The following is a 19390-nucleotide window of genomic DNA, read 5'->3' on the forward strand; positions in this document are numbered from 1 at the left end:
GAAAGTATTTTCTGTAACAAGGTGGTAAACCAATAGTTTAACAATAGTTTAATAAATATTTGAATGTTAGTCTTGAGTATAATAGCTTCCCTGTGGAGTTAGAGGACAACAAATATACATGAGATATTTGCATGTATTGCCTCCATTGTATGCAACTCTAAATCATGCAAATTCATTGCCACTTTGTGATTGGCTGCCGTCAGTTCTTGTGAATCATGAGAACTGACGGCAACCAATCGCAAAGTGGCACGGGACAAGGCAGGAAGCGCAAAGGTTGTGCTCCTGCATTGTGCACCGCTCTGCAATGAGAAAGGCAGCCGTCCAGCAGGAAACCATGCTGGACCACCGCCAGTTAAAAAAGGTATGGGGGGGAGGGCTGCGAGCTACTTCAGGCTGCGGGCTTTGAGCTTTTCAGCACCAGACCACCAGACGCACCTACATGTAGAGGAGGAAAAACCAAGAAAAAAAATTCTGAACCAAATTTTTTTTTCTTGGTTTTTCCTCCTCTACACGTAGGTGTGTCCTATAGACCAAAAAATACGGTACTTTGCCTTTACCATCTTGTTTTAAGCCACACTTAATCAAATCTTTGTGCTATCATTAACTGGAGACTAACCTGAAGAGAGCTTTCAGATTCTCAGGCAATTCTGTACGCCCCGCATACCCTGGGTTCATTGTGATGAAGATGCCAACAGAGGAAATCAAGTTTATCTCCTCACCCAAGAAATTGAAACGTTTCTTCTTGTCTCTTATGGCATCCTGTATACTTTTCACCTAGAAACAGGAAAACATGTACATTCACATTTGATGTGTCATCTAATGCTATCAAATTTGACTTTCAAAGTATAAACTGCATGAGATCCTCCTTATAAGTGTTTCAAGTCCCCTAGGAAGAATTGCAGTTGCAGATAAACATGTAATATATTATTAGAACTCAGGGGAAATTTGATGGAGAGCTTATAGAGGCTGAAGACTTCTCTTGCATCCACTCTTCCTGGGCCTATAGACTGACAAATCAAGAACAAAGGGAAAAAAGAGGTTGACGAGACCCACAAGTTTCTTAATATCTGCAACATCTCCCACCTCCTGCTGATGTCTCCTGCTTACCTATAGAGTTCAAACTGTTGCCAAGCTTTGACATCGGAGGGAAGCCTTCCAGGTTGGCTTCAGTGGAAAAGGGCCTGTTTATAAATGGAATCCCAGGTGACGAACGTATTGGATGTGAGGGTGGGGACTGTTCCACCCACAATAGGGAGGGAGGGTGGCTGCTGAACTTGTAAGGGGGGAGGCTGTTGCTGCACCCAGGATCACGAGGGGAGTTGCTGATCCGGAGGGGAAGGAAGGGAGGCAACTCAGCAGATCCTTTACTGTGGGGACAAGGCCATTTATCGCTGTGTGAATACCTGTGGCAACCAGCTGATTGTTTTTTCCCATTCTGGTGGGTTACCCATGTCTACCCGCTGGTAACAGTCACCGTGTTATTCTCTATGTTTAACCACTAACAGTTTAACTGGTCAGCACTGAACATTGGCTTAACCGGTTAATTTTCCAGCAGTCCAAAAAAACCCTGTATATTCAATGATGATAGCCGGATATGACCCAGCATTGAATATCAAATTTTAATGCTGCCAGCGGTCAGCAAGAGCGCTGCAGCTGAATATTGGGCCCTTTATTTCTATATAGAATAATTAATTGATTGAAGCTATCAAACAGTATAATGACATTTCATGGATAGCACAGAAGATCCTGAAAACTTTTCCTTGTAATGCCTATTATAGCTAAATGCAGGGGGAGGGTTTATGATATGGTGGTGGGCATGAAATGTAGAAACGTCACTTTAGTTTTCCCCCCATATTGCTACCCCCATATTCTTCTGTCCAGAGATCCCACCGGTCTGTTGGCCTCCCGGTTCCTACCTTGACTGACTGATCATCTGGTCCCAGCAGGCCCTGAGGAGACTGAATGCTTCTTTCAGTGCTCCTCACACTCTTACAACTAAACCAAGGACAAGTTTTGAAAAACTAAAAGGCAGGAGATTGGGGGGGATATAATTCTGAATAACGGTCCAAATACAGAAAAAGCTGATGCTGACTTTTCAATCACACTTTAACTATTTTTCTGATCCGATCATCAATGCAAAATTCTGACACTCCTGAAAATAAATCCTGTTATTAGCCCTGGCCTCCTGATCCTGAGCACTTCTGACAATTGGGCCTAAACATGTGCCTAGTTTGCCTATGCCAAAATCTGACCCTGTACACAGATCTGGATCTCAGCAGCTCTGTCTTGTTAACTCAATATTATCCACCTAATCATAGCAAAATTTCATTCTGTATCCAAGGAAACAGAAGTGCTGATGCTTTCAGACTGACACTTCATCTGGCTCACTTACCTGAACTGCGACAACAGAAAGTACTTCCACAGATATTCTGTTGAATTCATCAAAACAACCCCAGGCACCAGTCTGAGAGAGGCCTTTATAGATGTTCCCACATGACTGAAACAGAATAGAGTAAAACAGAAAGGTTAGGACCAGAATGCAATGTGGAGAAAGGTTTTAACCAACATGCTGCTGCCATATCAAAACCTACCCTGTTACTTACATTATTTTTAACATTGGTTTTATTCTCTTTTTTTACTTTCTATCCACTCACAGATTTCACAGCCTTCTTCTTCCTCTCTCCATCTCTCTCTTTTCTCATCTCATCTACCTACTATCTTTCAATCTCAGCCTTGGCCCTTCTGAAGCCCTCTTATTCCATCATCTCTCTCAGTTCCAGTTTAATGGCCTGCCCTTATTCACTCCCTAGACCAGAGTCCTGCAAACTTTTTAACTTGGTGGCACCTGGAGGGCACCCAGAAATGTGCAGACATTGACGTGATGATGTTATGTGCATGTGTGATACCATCACGTTGATGTCTGTGCATGTGCAAAGGCACTGCAGAAGGGGTCCTGAGCTGCCAATTTGGGGTGCTGGAGCAGGAGAGTCACGGAGGAGAGGAACAGGTGAGGAGAAAAGGCATGGGTGCCGGCTGACTGCCTACAGGACGTGCCTCTCACCATGAGAGGCACATCCTGTAGGCAGTCAGCCAGTGTTGGCACTTCTCCTCCTTGCTTGCATCTTGTGGCACACCCTGAATCTTGTTGCGGCACACAGTTTGCGATACACTGCCCTAGACCCTATATACTCACAACCTTCTCCCCTCATCTCTCACTCCTTCAACAATTCCAGATCATTCTGTTGCTCATCCTCTCCCTCATCTTCAAATAGCCTATCCTCTATTCAGCCTCCCATTACCTCACCCCCCTCATTCCTTTCCCCTGTTTCTCAGCTTCATGTCAGTGCTCCAGATCATACACACAAACTCTTCACCCTTCATTCTCTTTACCTTCATCTCACACTTCCCATAAATGCCTCCAATCAACCTAAATACCACAACTTTATATTGTAGACTGGTTTAGTTTCCAGGCATTTTATTGTATTATTTAGTATCAAAAAAACCACTTTAAATACTTGATACACAAGGTAGTAAAACAAATAATCAAACCAAGTCCCACTATATCTGGTCATCCTTCATTTTCTGCCTAGACTTTGAATTTCCATGACCCTTCCCCCATCCAGCCTTCAGAATCCTTCTTCCATCCTTACATACTCAAGTCCTCATTCTTCCACCCAATCCCCCAAGTTCCTCCATCTCAGCTACCTAGCCAGTGAGTCCACAAGCTCTTCCAATATCCATTCCTAACTTCCTGATTTCTTTTTAATCACCCTCTCCCCACTTTTCTCCTTCCTCACATAAGAACTTCTATTCTTCATCACTAGCTGTAGTTTCTATTGAGGTAGCTCCTCTTATAGTGTGCCACATAGCTTACCAATTATAAACAGCACTGTATAAACAGAGGGCTATTCAAACAGGAGATGATCACTGAATTGCAAGGCACACTAGCAGCAAGAGGAAGAATGGACATACTCAACCAGTCCATGGTAAAAGAGTAATAGAATCTATGGTCAACAATGATAGAGGAAAGACAGAAAGGGAACAAGCACTTAGCACACTTTGGGTGCCAGAAGGACTTTGAAGAGCTAAGAGAAAAGCTGATTGGGCCTGAACAGTGGTCCATCAAGTTCCTATGCATATGTTGAAACACAGAGAATAAGTGTTACTATTTCCACAGAGAGGAACTCACTGGGAATGTGGCAGGATGTTTTTAGAAGTCTTTTAAGGTTGGCTCACACTACAGGATATCAGTGAGAAGCATCAACTTGATTTCTTGGAGCCAAAGCCAAGTGATATCCTAAACACAGCTCAATATTCCCTTCTTTTCAACCCCCTCTTTTCTCATCTACTATCTTTCCATCTCAACCTCAGCTCTTCTCCAGCTCTCCTATTCCATCATCTCTCTCTTATTTTGCATCTTCTGTATGTAATGTTGTGATCCACTTAGAATAAAAGCAGACTATAAATAATATCTTCTCTTTTTTTAATTACATGTGTTGAAGAGTTCAAAACTTTTAGCTTCACAATGTGATTTTCGTACAATTTTGCAGAGTTTAGTACTTTGTAAGACTGATTACTGCAATACTTTGTATTTAGGAATAGCAAAATGTAACCTTAAGCACATGCTTATTTACTTAATGGTTAATCCAGGGCTGATTGGAACTGGTATATGATGTTTACACACTAGCAGTCACCAAACTACATAAAGTTTAAGATTAATAAAAGCCACTCACCTTGTAATCCATCTGTTCTGAGCAATTAAAAACATAGACCATAATGCCTAGGGCTCGTCCCAAGTCTTTGGTTGTCTCGGTTTTACCAGTCCCAGCAGGACCAGCAGGGGCACCACTCATGGTCAGGTGCAGAGACTGTGTCAGGGTGATGTAACACCTTTTGGGAAACAAAAAACACAGTGATGTGAACTGGTAAGAGTGTTAGCAAGGTGGAAAAGAAATCCAGCAAGAGGATATAAGTTCCAGGTGAATATAGTGCTTGCAGCAGGGAGCAACAAGCACCTCTAACCCAAGTCTGCTGGAGTTGTTTTATTTTCAAAGTTTAAACACATAAGTGAAACTGCCATGGGACTCTATACCTATGAAGCCCAGCCCCTCTTCCCCTTCTCACAGTGGCAGCCTTCACAATTCACTGCTCTGGCTGGAGTTTGGCCTTCCTTTTTGCTGGGCCCTGCCTTTGCAGAGAAGCAGGAATTAGGCAGAATCTGGCAGGGACAATGGCCCAACACTGTCCAGAGTAGCAGCTGTAAAGGCTGTGATGCCAATGATAAAAGTCAAGTTTTTAGGGTAAGAGAGAGAGAGAGAGGGAGGTCAATATCCATTGGGGGATTGAGGAGAAGGAGAAAAATGCTGCATCCAACTGATGTGTGTGTGTGTGTGGGGGCTTAGAGTCCAGGTAACCCTACTCCAAAGACCTTCAACCTAGCTCATTGGTTCATAACCCAGTCCTCCAGAAACACCTAGCCAGTCAGATTTTCATGATATGAACATGCAGACAACAGAGGCAGTGCATGCAAATTTATCTTATGCATATTCATTGTGGATATCTGGAAAATCTTACTAGTTGGGTGTTCTCAACCCCCTAGTCTTACTCAGCATGACTCACCTTAAGCAATCATTTCAACATATACAACCCACGCAATAACTACCTGTAAGGAAAATGATAGCCTTTGGCACATGCAGTTCCCTTATATCTGTCATGCTGTACCTATCTGTAAGGGGAGTAATGACCAGGCGAGGAGTGTTGCCCAAGTACTCATAGGAATACAAGAACTGTGCATCACAAATATTTCCAAAGCAGTGCTTCTTCTCATCATCCCAGCGATGACGAAGTTGTGACAGCCAGACAAAAGCTTGTGCATTCTCTACCTATACATTGAGAAGACAGAAAATAAATTCCTTTTAAGCTCAGCATAAAGCTGAGGCATATTCACTTCTGGCTGCTTCTATTCCAGAATACAATTGTATATATATAATCCTCAAATTGTCCTACTTTTGTTCTTGAATTTTCCCTTATATTCTTATATTTGCTATGTTGTTAAATACTTAGTCATCAATAAATAATTTCTTACTTACATGTATCACATTTGGAAAGCATGTACTACATGCTAAGGTATGAGATATATGTCATCCTGGACCTTCCAAAATTCATTAAACTCATCTCATAGTAGATAGAATTAGCAAAGCCTGAGCACTCTCTGCTTTTAATAGGGCTGCTTCTAGAATTTCTGTAACATTTAAGTCTCCTCTCTTACTACAATTTGGTCCAGACTGTCCCTTACTGCTTGCCTAATATACACATTACCCTCCATTGATTCATGAACACTTTTAGCACAGGGCCTGATTTTTTAAAATTTTAGGATCTACTTAGTTCAAATGTGTTGGCTAATTAAGTGTTGATGACAGTTTCTGCCATTTCTACCACCTTATACAGCCTGTGACCACGCCCTCAGTGTTTCACCTTTTGAGCGATCATCTTGGAAACAACATCCCGGGCATGTACATCAATAGTGCAGATGGTCATGATCTTCTGACGGTCACCCTTGGAAAGCTGCCCTATCAACATGGTGATAAGAGTGTTCAGCTGGTTCACTTGCTTCTTGTAATACTCCTTCATGGCATTCTCGTAGCCTTCTTCCAACCGGGCAAAGGAAATCCCAACTTCTGTGGTCCACCAGATCTGGGTACAGGTTAACGCAACCTTAAAAAAAAAAAAAGAACAAAAGAAGCTGGAATTGAGCAGTTATACTAATATATAATCATCAAAGTTATTTGTCGTGTTATCCATAAATAAGATCCATGGGCACCAATCCCACTCAAAAATATATCCCCAAGTTGTGACAGTCTGTCAGTCTTATACAAAGCTCAGATATCTTCAGATTCACAGGATTGTTATGTTTTGAATTACATGTGATTTTATAAAGATTATTCCTTATGTTTTCAATTGTATACCAATTAGAATTAGCAGATTTGCTGCCTAAAATGTTTTTAAAATAAATAAATGGAACGTCATTCTAGATCAGTGGTCTTCATTAATTTTTAAGCAATTTAAGCAAGGGTCATTTTGGATTCTAATGATCTGAAGCAGAGCCGCCAAATATCTTCCCATGTAGAACCATGACACTGTTGACCAGTGTGTATCAGTGACTTCCATCCACACCAGTCCATGTTCATGGGGGACGTGTATCCTCAGGGCTGTGAGCGTTTCCAAATGCATTGTCTTTTGTCTAGTGAGAAGTCCCTTGTCTTTCAAGCACTTGACTCTTTTTCCCCATCCACTTTCATCATTCTGTCCAAAGCATTGGTAGAGAGGCTATAGTTTGGAGTAGCAGAGAAAAACAGAAAGACAATGGGGGGCCACCACAGAGGTCTTGGGGGCCGCCATTGGCCCCCCAGGCCTTGCATTGAAGAACACTGTCCTAAATCAAGAGGGATTGTGAAAAACTGCAAGAGGACCTTCTGTGACTGGGGGGACTGAGCCAGTAGAAAGTGATGCATGTGGAAAAGAGGAAACCAAACCATAATTACATGATGCAGGGTTCCGTGACAGGAGTCAGTGCTCAGGAAAAAGATCTAGGTGTCATCGTTGAGGATACTCAATGTACGGTAGCAGATAAGAAAGCAAATAGAATGTTAGGAATTATCAGGAAAGAGTGGAAAACAAAGATGAAAATATTTTAATGCCTTTGTATTGCTGTATGGCACGGTTGCACCTTGAATACTATGTGCAATTCTGGTTGCCATATCTCAAAAAAGATATAGCAGAATTAGGAAAGGTAAAGAGAAGGGTGACAAAAATGTTAAAAGGGATGGGACGACTTCCCTATGAGGAAAGGCTGAAGTGGCTAGGGATCTTCAGCTTGGAGAAGAGATGGCTCAGGAGTGATATGACAGAGGTCTATAAAATACTGAGTGGAGTAGAAGGATAGATGTGAATCACTTGTTTACTCTTTCCAAAAGTACTAGGACTAGGATGCATGCGATGAAGCTACTAAGTAGTAGAGTTAAAACAAACCAGAGAAATATATTTCTTCACACAATGTATAATTAAACTACTTATTCCTAGGATAAGCAGCATAAAATCTGTTTTACTACTTGAGATCTCAATAGATACTTGGGACCTGGGTTGGCCACTGTTGGAAACAGGATACTGAGTTTGATGGACCTTCGGTCTGTCCCAGTACGGCAACCCTTGTGTTCTTATGTGAGCCAAGTATAGGATAATCAAGCCATTGTGATATCACTGATGAGGTTGGCTCTTAAGCACTGGTGGAATGAGACATCACAATCTCAGCTCTGGAATGTTGCTACTCTTTGGGTTTCTACCAGGTACTTGGGACCTGGGTTGGCCACTGTTGGAAACAGGATACTGGGCTTGATGGACCTTTGGTCTGACCCAGTATGGCAATTCTTATGTTCTTAAGACAACATGGGTACTATTGTTAGCAAAACTAAACTAAACTAAACTAAACTAAACCTTAGGTTTGTATACCGCATCTTCTCAACGATCGTAGAGCTCGGCACGGTTTACAGGACTAAGATAGAATGGAACTCCAAAGGATGGTTGTGGATTAAGAGTAAAGGAGGAATAGAGGGTTTAGGTACCAGAGAGGGGGGAGGTGTTACATTTTTGAGAAAAGCCAAGTTTTCAGATGTTTTCGGAAGAGTTAGAGGGAGCTCGAATTTCGGAGAGGGGATGTAAGGTTGTTCCAGAGCTCGGTGATTCTAAAGGGGAGGGATGTCCCTAGTTTTCCAGCATGGGATATACCTTTTATAGATGGGAAGGATAGTTTTAATTTTTGGGAGGATCTGGTGGAATTGGGATTAGAGGAGTTCCAAGATAGTGGAATAACCCAACCTCTACCATTCTAATCTTCTGCCTAAATTTCTGTATAGTCCACTCTCAGCCTATACTCAAATAACTTGTATCTAAACTAAACTACTTATATTTAAACTACTGTTCTTAATTTGCTGTATAGTCCCTATATCTAAACTGCTGCACAGTCTTGTATGTCCAAGTATTTAAATCTACTGTATACCGTAATCTTGTATGTCTAATTCACTCCATTGTGAATGTTTACTTGTAAACCGTTCTGAGCTACTGGGAGGATGGGATAAAAATATAAATAAATAAATAAATAAATAAAAGAATGCCGTGAAGGATCTTAAAAGTTAGGCAGGCACATTTGTAGTGGACCCTGGAGATTATTAGAAGCCAGTGAAGCTTGGACAGAAGTGGTGAGACGTGATCAAATTTACTTTTTGCAAAAATAAGCTTAGCCGCAGCATTCTGAATCTGCTGGAGTCTGAGGAGGCTTTTCTTAGTTAGGCTTAAGTAGACAGAGTTGCAATAGCCTAATCTGGAAAGGATGATGGATTGTACAAGGACGGCAAAGTGTTTTTGATGGATACAGGATCTCACTTTCCTCAGCATATGAAGGCTAAAGAAGCATTTTTTTTTACCAGGGAATGGAGGTGGTCATTGAAGGATAGTGAGGAGTCCACGATGATGCCCAGAACTTTGCTTGAGAACTCAAGCTGTAGTGTGGGGCCGGAGGACAGTGGAATGGAAGTGGGTAAATGGTCTAATATTGGACCAAGCCAAAGTAGTTTTGTTTCATTTGAACAGTGAAGGCCCAGTTTTGGTGGTTCGATATACATGAGGATATGTTCTCGGAGAGGTTAGTGAGGTTCAAGTCGGTCTCGAGGAGGACAAGGATGTCATCAGCATAAGTGTAAAGTGTTTCAAGGGGGGATAGATGGAGGAGTTTCAGAGAGGACATATAGATACTGAAAAGAATAGGAGATAGAGGTGAACCTTGCGGGACTCCACATGTCGGTTTCCAGGGGGAGGATGAGGTGCCGTTCATGCTAACGGTGTAAGAACGGGAACGTAAGAATTTTGAGAACCAGTCTAGAACTGTGGAGTTGATACCTATCTCAGAGAGTTGGAAGACTAGAATATCATGATGGCCTACGTCAAAAGCAGCAGAAAGGTAAATTGTAGGAGAACAGCGAACTTATTAGTTTATAGAAAGTATGTTTTAATTGTTACATTTTTTGCTGAACTGTTATTTTATATTCTGTACAACGCTTTGAAGAAACGAAAAAGCGTTTAATCAAAAACTAAATAAACTATAAACTATAACTATAAACTATAAACTATTACGAATGAAGTTGTTGAACCTTAGAGATGAGTGAGGGCAATAGGGATTCAGTGCTGAAATTGGGTCTGAATCCATATTGGTAAGGAAGGAGAATAGAGAATCTTTTTAAGTAGGATGAGAGTTGGGAAGATATGATAGACTCAAGCATCTTGGTTAGGAGAGGGATATTTGCTATTGGATGATAGCTGGATGGAGTGGAGGGGTCTAGATCAGATTTTTTCAGTAGTGAGGTCAAAGCAATGTGTCCCATTTCAGAAGAGAATAGGCCCGATAGAAGGGCAGAGTTTATAAGTTTGGTGAGAGATGCGATGGCCTGTGTGGGAATTTTCTCAAATAGGTAGGAGGGGAATGGGTCCAAGGTACAGTTGCAAGTTTTTAGTTTGAGGCTGAGTTTAGAGACCTGCAATTCGGAGACGAGCTCAAAAGCAGTCCAAGATCTGTCAGCTGGGATGGGGTTGGAGATAGGTAATGTAGGGATGGAATCGGTGCGTGCCAGGGAGTTGTAGGAGACTGTAGGCGGGAAGGAGCATCTTAGAGAAGTAACCTTTTCATAGAAGAATTTTGCTAGAACATCAGTTGACGGAGAAGAGGAGAGCGGGGTGGAGTCGTTTTTAGAGGTTAAGGAGCGCCAGATGTTAAACAGTGTACTATTCTGGTTGTTGGATCTGGAGATCTTGTCTCCATAGTAGTTCTTCCTAGCTTTTTTTAATATTGTATTGTAGAGCTTAATATTGACCCTCCAGGTCTGTCTGTCTGTAGGGGAATTAGATTGAGTATATCTGTTGTATTTTTAACTATTTGTATTTCGCTGATTGTCCAGCCTTCTGTGTAAACCACCTAGAAATTGTTTGGTTATGGCAGTATAGAAGAATAAAGTTATGTTATGTTATTAAGCGTCACAGATCTTGAAAGCTTTTAATTCACTGTGCACTGTTCTATAGAGAGAGGATTCTTTAATTTTGCCTATCCAGAACAATCCTAAACAAACATCAATATACAGTACAACCAGGAGGAGGAGTTTGGGCGTCTTTATGAGGAAAGCTATTCTCTATATCAGTCTGACTTCTGTAGATGAGAGAGTAAACTGGTCTGAATATGGATCTGTTGTTTGAGCCAAAAATTTCATAGTGGATCCAGACTGGAACTGAAACCAGTGAACTGCAAGGGTTAACACTCTCTCTGTATTGCAGCAAATTCAACAAAACTAGATACTCCTAGAAAAAAAAAACCTAGGAGATTTATTTGGTCTATGTGGTGGGTCATTGTGTGAGGGATGCTTGTACAAAAAGCCAAGAAACGAACGGGAAAAGGTCGTATAGTACACACCTGGGCAGGATAGTCAAACAACCACTGTTCTCTGGGTTTCTCTTCATAGGCTGTAACTGCTTCTGTCATCTCATGTCTAACCGTTGCCCTCATTGTATCCAGCACACGATTCAGCCAAATCTCAACCTGAAATGAATTCAAAAGGATTAAAAAAAAAAAAAAAAAGAGACAAAGGAGGTAATATTCAGCCTGCTGTGGTCAGTGTTTTCTTTTCTTTTTTTAAATGCCAGCTGCCATGGCATTTTTATACCTGGATAGTCAGTGTGTGCTAGGCTGTACCCAGATATTAGTGTTGAATATCTTAGTATAATACTCCTGCCAGCATTTGTCTGGGTACCACTTGTTCCCTTTAAGCTGAGTAGGAGTCCTCCACTTACAGTCCAGCTAGTGGGAGGGGGGGTGCTGTTTCAATATCACATTTTCAATAGTGAGGTACAGACAAGTTCTGTAGGACTCCATGGAACCTGCCTGTCCATAGCAATTGAAAACACACCACCCGCTACTGGTAGCACTGCATTTGGAGGACACCCGTTCAGTTTAGAGGAAACCACCTCAGTGCTATCTGGGTAGTGTAGGGCAGTCTGGGGGTAGAGCTTAGATTAAGCTGGGAGTTATCCACTTCATGGTGATATTTGGTTTGCTGGTGGGCAATTTTCTGGATAACGTTATGGTAGCAAAATACTGTTCTTTCCAGGCAGTTATCTGGGTAAGGTTAATGCAACCAAAGTGGTTTACAAATTACCTGGCCCGTTCCCTAATATGATCACATACAAAGATTTTAAAAATAAATTAAAAAGCGTAATACTTGTGAAAGATGCCAGATTGACATCACTGGAGCTTGAATTCTTGTGCTTATCCACAGCAGATACAGCATGAGCAGTGGCTCTACAAGTGTCCTTCATTTATTAAGTGACAACCTCTGAGCACAAAAATGCAACTAAGCCTTCATGCCTGTACACACTCCAACCTCTCCACTGTCAACAAGGGTGCCAGCTAGAGTCAAACTGACATGTTTATTTCGGTGAAAATGGAGCAAGAATTTAGTAACACTTTTATTTATCCCAACTGCCTCTACAACCCATCTTGTCCCCTTCTATATATTTGCACTTGGCCCCTCAGCTACATGGTAAGCTAAATGGAAGAAAAGCATTAGCATCATTTCTTATTTTATCTGAATGTTCTAATGTGTGCTTTTTAAGTGTTTCATTGGTATTATGCTAACATTGTATTATGGCTTTGTTATTTGGATGCAGTGGGGTCTTCCTATGTATTTTTATTAGTAGAAAATTTGACCTCTTCAAAGTCTCACCTGTCCACTACAGTCACAGGGCTCATTGAATGGAACATATTCATCCTCTTTGCTGTACATTCCAAGCCCCATTTTGTTCTGAGTTCCATCAGTGTCTTCTTGGAATTTCATCTTAGCCATGTTGTCAAATAGTTTGGATAGATGGCGCATGACCTGAAAACAGAATCAGAAGACACAGCAAACTTTAAGAGCAACAAGGTTCTGTTATCTTTGGAATCACATAGAAACAAACATTGAGAGCAGCTTGGCTATGCTAGTCCATGCATCATAAATGAACAAATATAGATAGCCACAAGGCCATCTGTGTATCTATTGCTTGAGGCAAACACAGAGATTAAGGCTCTCTTTCAAATAAATTTGCTATCATAAAGCAAACCCAGCTCCTAAACAACTTCTAATAACATTTTTTCCATTGATATCATTACAAGGGGGAAGATTTGTTTCCTTTTGTTCATTCCCAGAAATAAGAGGTGGCAAGTCTACATCTACCTGGTTTAAGGGTAGTTTCACACTATCTAACCAAGTTTAGGCAGCACTTAGGGGGAAAACATCATTTATGTCATTCCCTTGAGACAGCACTGCAAAGCAAAATATAGTGTATATCATGATTTTATTTTTTTTTTTTTAAAGATAGGTGTTCTTTGCTGAACTATCTTAAATGTTTTTTTATATATGGAGAGAAGTTTTTTGTACTGTCAGCTGCTGGGAGGAGGTACTGATGTTTAAGGTCACAGTAGGTCTCAAAAGTAATAGCTGAAAAAGTAAGGTACGAGAGGTTAGCCTTCATAAACTACAAGAGATTGAAAAAAGAGCAAGACAGGCAATAATGTCTGGAAAAATTAAGGGAAGATGATAAAGTATTCAGGAAAGCAAAGTTGTAAGTGTGAATAAAATAACTAATACAGTAAAATGAAAGGGCAAGATGTTTTTTTAGATACATTAGTGATAGAAGGAAGTGCAAAAGTGCCATTGTGAAACTCAAGGGTGAAGGGGAGGAATATGTAGAAGCTGATGAGGATAGAATGAAATTGCTTAACATATACTTTTGTGGTCAAATATGAAAGGCCAGGAATAAGATCACAAAAGACAAAGGAATGTTAGTGAGACCTTGAAAAATTTTCAGAAGACTGTGTTCATGAGGAGCAAGTTAAGCTCAAGGGCGAAAAAGAAAAAAAAGAGTTGGATAGGATACATCCAAGAGTATTGAAGAAACTTAAAGTTGGAATGGTCTCAGAGGACCAGAGAAGAGTAGATGTGGTCCCTGTCCACAAAAGTGGAAGTAAGAAAGAGATTGGCAACTACAGGCTGGTTCAACTAATTGTCCAAGTATCGATTGACCTGGATCCCCTGCAAGTGAAAAAAGGCCATCTCAATTACCATCACCTTGGTAAAAGTGTGGGGTTCCGTTGCAAGGCCAAAGGGTAGTGCAGCAAACTGGAAATGCTGTTGCAGAACATGGAAATGCAGAAACCTACAAGGCTCCGGGTAGACTGAAATATGGAGGTAAGCCTCTGTGAGACACAAGGACGTAAAAAACTCTCCTGGAGAGATAGCTGCTATGAATGTGCATAATGTCTCCATGAGGAATTAAGAATCCGCAAGAAGCAGTTGACCGACCTTAGATCCCGAATGGGCCTCTCTGTAGTGAAATAAATTAATGTAAATACTTCTAAAACAGAGGATAGTGTAGTTACTGGAATCCAATGAATTACAGTATCAAAGGCAGCATGGGTTTACTAAATGTAGAACTTTCAAACAAATCAGATTTGACTGGGTGACTAGAGAGTTAGAACAAGGGAAAGTGCTAGACATAGGGGCCCTTTTATTAAGCTCAGAAAGCAGTAACAGCAGCTACAAATAACGATGTACTGCAGGTAGTGGCATAGCAAGGGTTAGAAGCACCCGGGGCAGTGTTCCCCCCACCTCCACACCCTCATTCCCCGTCTCCTCCTGCCATGTGTGCACCGCTTCCCTTCTCCCATACCTCTGTAGCGTTCCTGGCATGTGGAGCAACACCCAAGCTGCTGTTGTGTGAGCGTTGGCTCTTCCTCTGACATCACTTCCTAGGCACGAGTACAGGAAATAACGTCAGAGAAAGAGCCGATGCTAGCTCGACAGTAGGTTGGGGGTTGCTGCTCGCACCAGGAGCGTTAAAGGTATGGGGGAAGGGAAGTGGCACGCACGTATGGCAGTGAGGGGAGGGGGCACAGACAGGTGCCTGTGCCCTCACCAAGATGGCACCTGGGACAGTCCACCCTCCCCCATCCCATGCCACTTACTGTGGGGTGCGCCGAGGCATCCTGTGCTAATTGCCATGTGCATGCACTACCCACACACTAAAAAATAAAATATAATTTTTGGTGCAGAGGCATGTCTGGGGGCAGAGAGTGTGGTTAACAAACCGATTACCACAGGTTTAGTGTGCGAGTACTTACTGCCTACAAAAAAAGGTGGCAATAGGGGCTCACATGCTAATAGCCATGCACTAATAGAAAACTTAGCTCATGATCATTAATGGAAAAGTGTGAAATTTAGCCATTTTACTCCTATGGAAAAATGGCTTTAGTGTGTGGGAAAGGACCGCTTAAGGACACATGAAGGCCATTTTTTGCCACAGCTTAGTATAAGGGCTCCACAGTGTACTAAGATTTCAGCAAAGCCTTTAACATAGTTCCAACACTGTAGCTTTAAAAACTAGGTTAAGGTCAGAATTGATGTCAAATATGTAAAAAAAAAATTTGCTATAATCTCCTGATTCTGAAGGTACCTTTTATTTCATAAGGTAGGATGTGTAGTATCGTGTAATCTGTTGCAGATCTGTCTGTCTTATGGCATTTTTGAACTTGTTAATTGCCCTTATAAAATCAGCACTAAATAGGTATCTTGCACATTTTTAACCACCCTACTGCAAAATTACTTCAACAATGCAGAGCTTCTGCAGCTGATCAGACTCTGGGGCTGTCAGCTGGAGTATACCTCTTGGAGTAAAGAGAACAGCTGGACAGACCAAATGAGCTGGATGATCTTTTTCTGTTCTCATTTACTACGCACTACCTGCCAGTTATCACCTGCATAGAATTAAAAGTCATCTGTAACTCAGCTGCATCTGAAAATTCCCAGCCTTGCTCCTCAGGGAAATCCTTTAATCACACTTCAGCCCAAAGTAACCTTGTAGGAGCTGATTCTGTTAGGGGCGTCTGTCGTGTATTAATCACAGACGGGCGCCGTTTACAGAATTGCGGCGCTTAGGCGCCGGAAATGTAGGGCAGGATTTTACAGGCATACATTTTCAGTGCCTAGGGTCCTTGCAGAATCACGGCTAGCAGCGCCTAGTGTGGCCAAAATCTGGCACTGCCCAAAATATGCCCACTTCTGGACACCGCTAGGTGCCATGGACCCAGGTACCCTTCCTTAGAGGGCATCTAGCTGTGCCCAATTTTTTTAAATGAGTCTTTAATTGGTTTGTAATTAAAACACTTAAGTTAGGCACTGGTAGATGTGATCTAGGCACCTGTCAGAGTCCTTCGGCAACATTTTTCAGAATCTGACCTGCAGTACTTACCAGCTGAGGGTTGGTGCCATTTGAAAGAATATCCAGTAAATCCGCAGAAGATATAAAGTAAAACCTGGGGAACGCCAGCCTTTTGGTATCCAGGTATTCTGCCAGTGCCTTCTCACAAAGAGAGAGCCTATGAGAGAATACAATTTACCATAATAACCATCTAGGCCGACAATAAACCACACACGACCCCTAAATTCTAGGGCACTCACAAATGTGGTGTCACTGAGCTTGAAATATGTCTTTTTTATATGCAGGAAATTAATTTTAGGGGTCAATATTCAAAGCAATTTAACCAGCCAGAAATGGCTCCTGGCCAGCTGAATTGCTTGTGTGGGTCTATCCGCTGATATTCAGCAGCACTTAACTGGTTAGTGCCACTGAATATCACCATAGACCTCTAAAGTGAAAGTCAGCCATTTTGTGGGTGATCGGGGGTGGAGTCAGCACTTAGGCAGTTAAGTGCCAATCTTCTGCACTTAACTGCCTAAGTTTAGCAGTCAAATTGGACCACATAAATATCAGTACTATCTTTATGCAGCGTTGCTTATGCGTTTAAGTGCTGAAAGATAGCTAGGTGTGTAAACCCAAATATTCAATGCTGGTGTTTGGACACGGCCCAGGATTGACTATCCTGAAACAATGGTGGTAGCGACTATAAAAATGGCTCGCCATCATCAGCTGAATATCTCCCCATAATATTCTGCAGCTTCAGCAAAACTCACCTAAGGACCTCTTCTATCAAACTGCGCTAGCAGTTTGTAGTGCAGTGAGCTGCGCTGAATAGCCCGTGCTGCTCCCGACGCTCACAGAGTTCCTATGAGTGTTGGGAGCAGCGTGGGCCATTCAGCGCGGCTCTCTGCACTAAAAACTGCTAGCGCAGTTTGATAGAAGAGGCCCTAAATGTGCAGAGTATGAAAAGTCAGCAAGACTTTCTGGGAGGCTTTGAATAGGATCTCTCACAGCAATCAGTTAAAGCCTGAAGGCCTGATGCAGAAAGCTGCCCTTAACAAGTTTATTAATGGCTGCTGCATGCTAAAATGGTTTCTGTGCTAAAGATTGCTGAGCTCTACCATGACAGTAAACAGCCAGGTAATAATCTGTATATCTAAATTATAGCAAATTGCTGAAGAGGATGGGTCAGCATTTAGAGAGGTGGGATACGTTGAGTCTCTCTTAGGCAGGATGTTTTGAAATAGTTAAAATGATGGTTCCCTATCCCCCCCCAAAAAAAAATGCTGTATTTTTATCAACCTTAAATTTGCAGATGAAATAGAAAATAAAACATGAGTGCGTAACAAAAAAGCAGAAGTTCAAGCAGTGGTAATTCTATTTATTTTCAAGCAATGATCAAAACACCAAGATGGACACAGCAGTGGGACAGTCACAGATATTATAAAATGCAGTGGTACTGAATAAGAGATGGAGAGAAATATTTTTTGTCAGTAGCATATACGTAGTAGCAGAAGCCATACAAGACAACAGGAATAGCCGGGTGAAAAAGAAGTAGATAGAAGACAAACACTGAACCTAGAGGTCCTGAATCTTTATGGAAAAAAAAATAGATAAGTTTGCACCTTAACTTTACTAGGGATATTCCAAAGACCTAGTACTGGGCAAGAAGTGCAGTCTTTGGTAAAATAGAATGAATCAGTGAAAAAGACAGCCTCAGAGTCGAAAAGGATGAGAAGAGAGTTCAATGTGTCTTTTAAACTATCTTGTATAACACCTCTGCTATAAAACAAGGACACTCACCTGCTCTGGATATCTTCCAGTTTCTCATAAAGACCGGGTTTATTGGTAGCTTTTACCACATTTGGCGTTCTGTTAGCTTCGTAAGCCAGCTCTTTAAAATCTACATCAATGCCTTCAAAGCGCTTGGAATCCTACACAAGAGTGCAACAGATTAGATTAAGCTCTTCTGCATAAATTCTCTCTCCTTATACTGTAATAGGGTCCACAATTTCCTGCAGCAGCTCTCTGTTGAGAATTCAAAACTTTTATGGCAGAGTTTATAGTTCTATGATTAATTTGCACAATAGTTTAATGACTTATATTCCACTTAAATCTAAGTTGAGCACAAACAACATACATAATAAAAAGCACAAATCACAATAAACATCTGACATAACCCATAATTTCTATTATTTAATATGCATAACCTTTACATTATGAAAACAATTCCCAGCCTAAGAAAACTCGGCCTAAATGAGTGCACCTGTTGTGCGCACACTAATGCTGCCCGATTTGCCAATTCGAATCGATTCACGTCGGTAAATCGATTTGTTGTCCGAAAAAATTGGACTCACCGATTCAGCAACCCCCACCCTGGTGAGTCCTGACATACCTCCGAGGCCTCCTAAAGCAGTAGTGGTGGCAACACACTGAATGGGCTGCTTCATGGCCTTCCCCACTGGGGTCTTCCCTTTGCTGCATCACCAATGATGTAATCAGTGTCATGGCAGAGGGAAGGCCCAGCAGGGAAGGCCCAGCAGGGAAGGCTGCGAAGTAACCCGTTCAGAGTGCTGCCACCACTGCTGCTTTAGGAGGCCTGAGAGGTATGTCAGGTCTCACTAGGGTGGGGAAGGTCGCTGAATTGGTGAGTCTGATTTTCTCAGACAATGAATCGATTCACCGACGTGAATTGATTTGAATTGGTGAATCAGGCAGCACTAGTGATGCTCACAACAGGGGCAGTCATTTAGGCCAAGCATTCTTTGGCTTAAAATGGGTGTGCCTAAAAGTTATGATGCTTACCGGTACTTACTACTAAGCGTGATTCTATAAGGGATGCATAACTGTTATAGAGTCACACTTAAGAGTCGCACTAGTCGGCACCAATTTTTGTAAGCGGCATATATAGAATCGGGCTCTATGTGCATATCTGTACCCAAGTATTCATTAGGGATATTCTGAAAACCTGGTCTGCTTACAACCTTGAGGACTTAACTTAGACAAGCCTACTTTAGAGTAAGCATTAAAAAACAGTCACAATTGCTGCTCCTGCTGCAATTAA

At 41.7% G+C, this 19390-nt stretch overlaps 1 protein-coding gene across 2 annotated transcripts in view; it reads right to left on the bottom strand.

Annotated features, from left to right (window-relative positions):
- The window catches only part of DNAH9 (dynein axonemal heavy chain 9), a 366622-nt gene that overhangs the window by 287194 nt on the left and 60038 nt on the right, over positions 1-19390 (bottom strand). For both annotated transcript variants that reach the window (XM_033960210.1, XM_033960209.1), the window contains exons 21-29: positions 18130-18260; positions 16378-16504; positions 12816-12968; positions 11507-11632; positions 6475-6714; positions 5722-5882; positions 4734-4890; positions 2393-2497; positions 617-774 (exon numbers count right to left, since the gene is read on the bottom strand). In XM_033960210.1, coding sequence (XP_033816101.1) covers positions 617-774; positions 2393-2497; positions 4734-4890; positions 5722-5882; positions 6475-6714; positions 11507-11632; positions 12816-12968; positions 16378-16504; positions 18130-18260 — 1358 coding nt within the window. The remainder of the gene's footprint in view (positions 1-616; positions 775-2392; positions 2498-4733; positions 4891-5721; positions 5883-6474; positions 6715-11506; positions 11633-12815; positions 12969-16377; positions 16505-18129; positions 18261-19390) is intronic.

This window comes from Geotrypetes seraphini, chromosome 10, assembly GCF_902459505.1.
Source record: "Geotrypetes seraphini chromosome 10, aGeoSer1.1, whole genome shotgun sequence".
NCBI classification, from domain to species: Eukaryota; Metazoa; Chordata; class Amphibia; order Gymnophiona; family Dermophiidae; genus Geotrypetes; species Geotrypetes seraphini.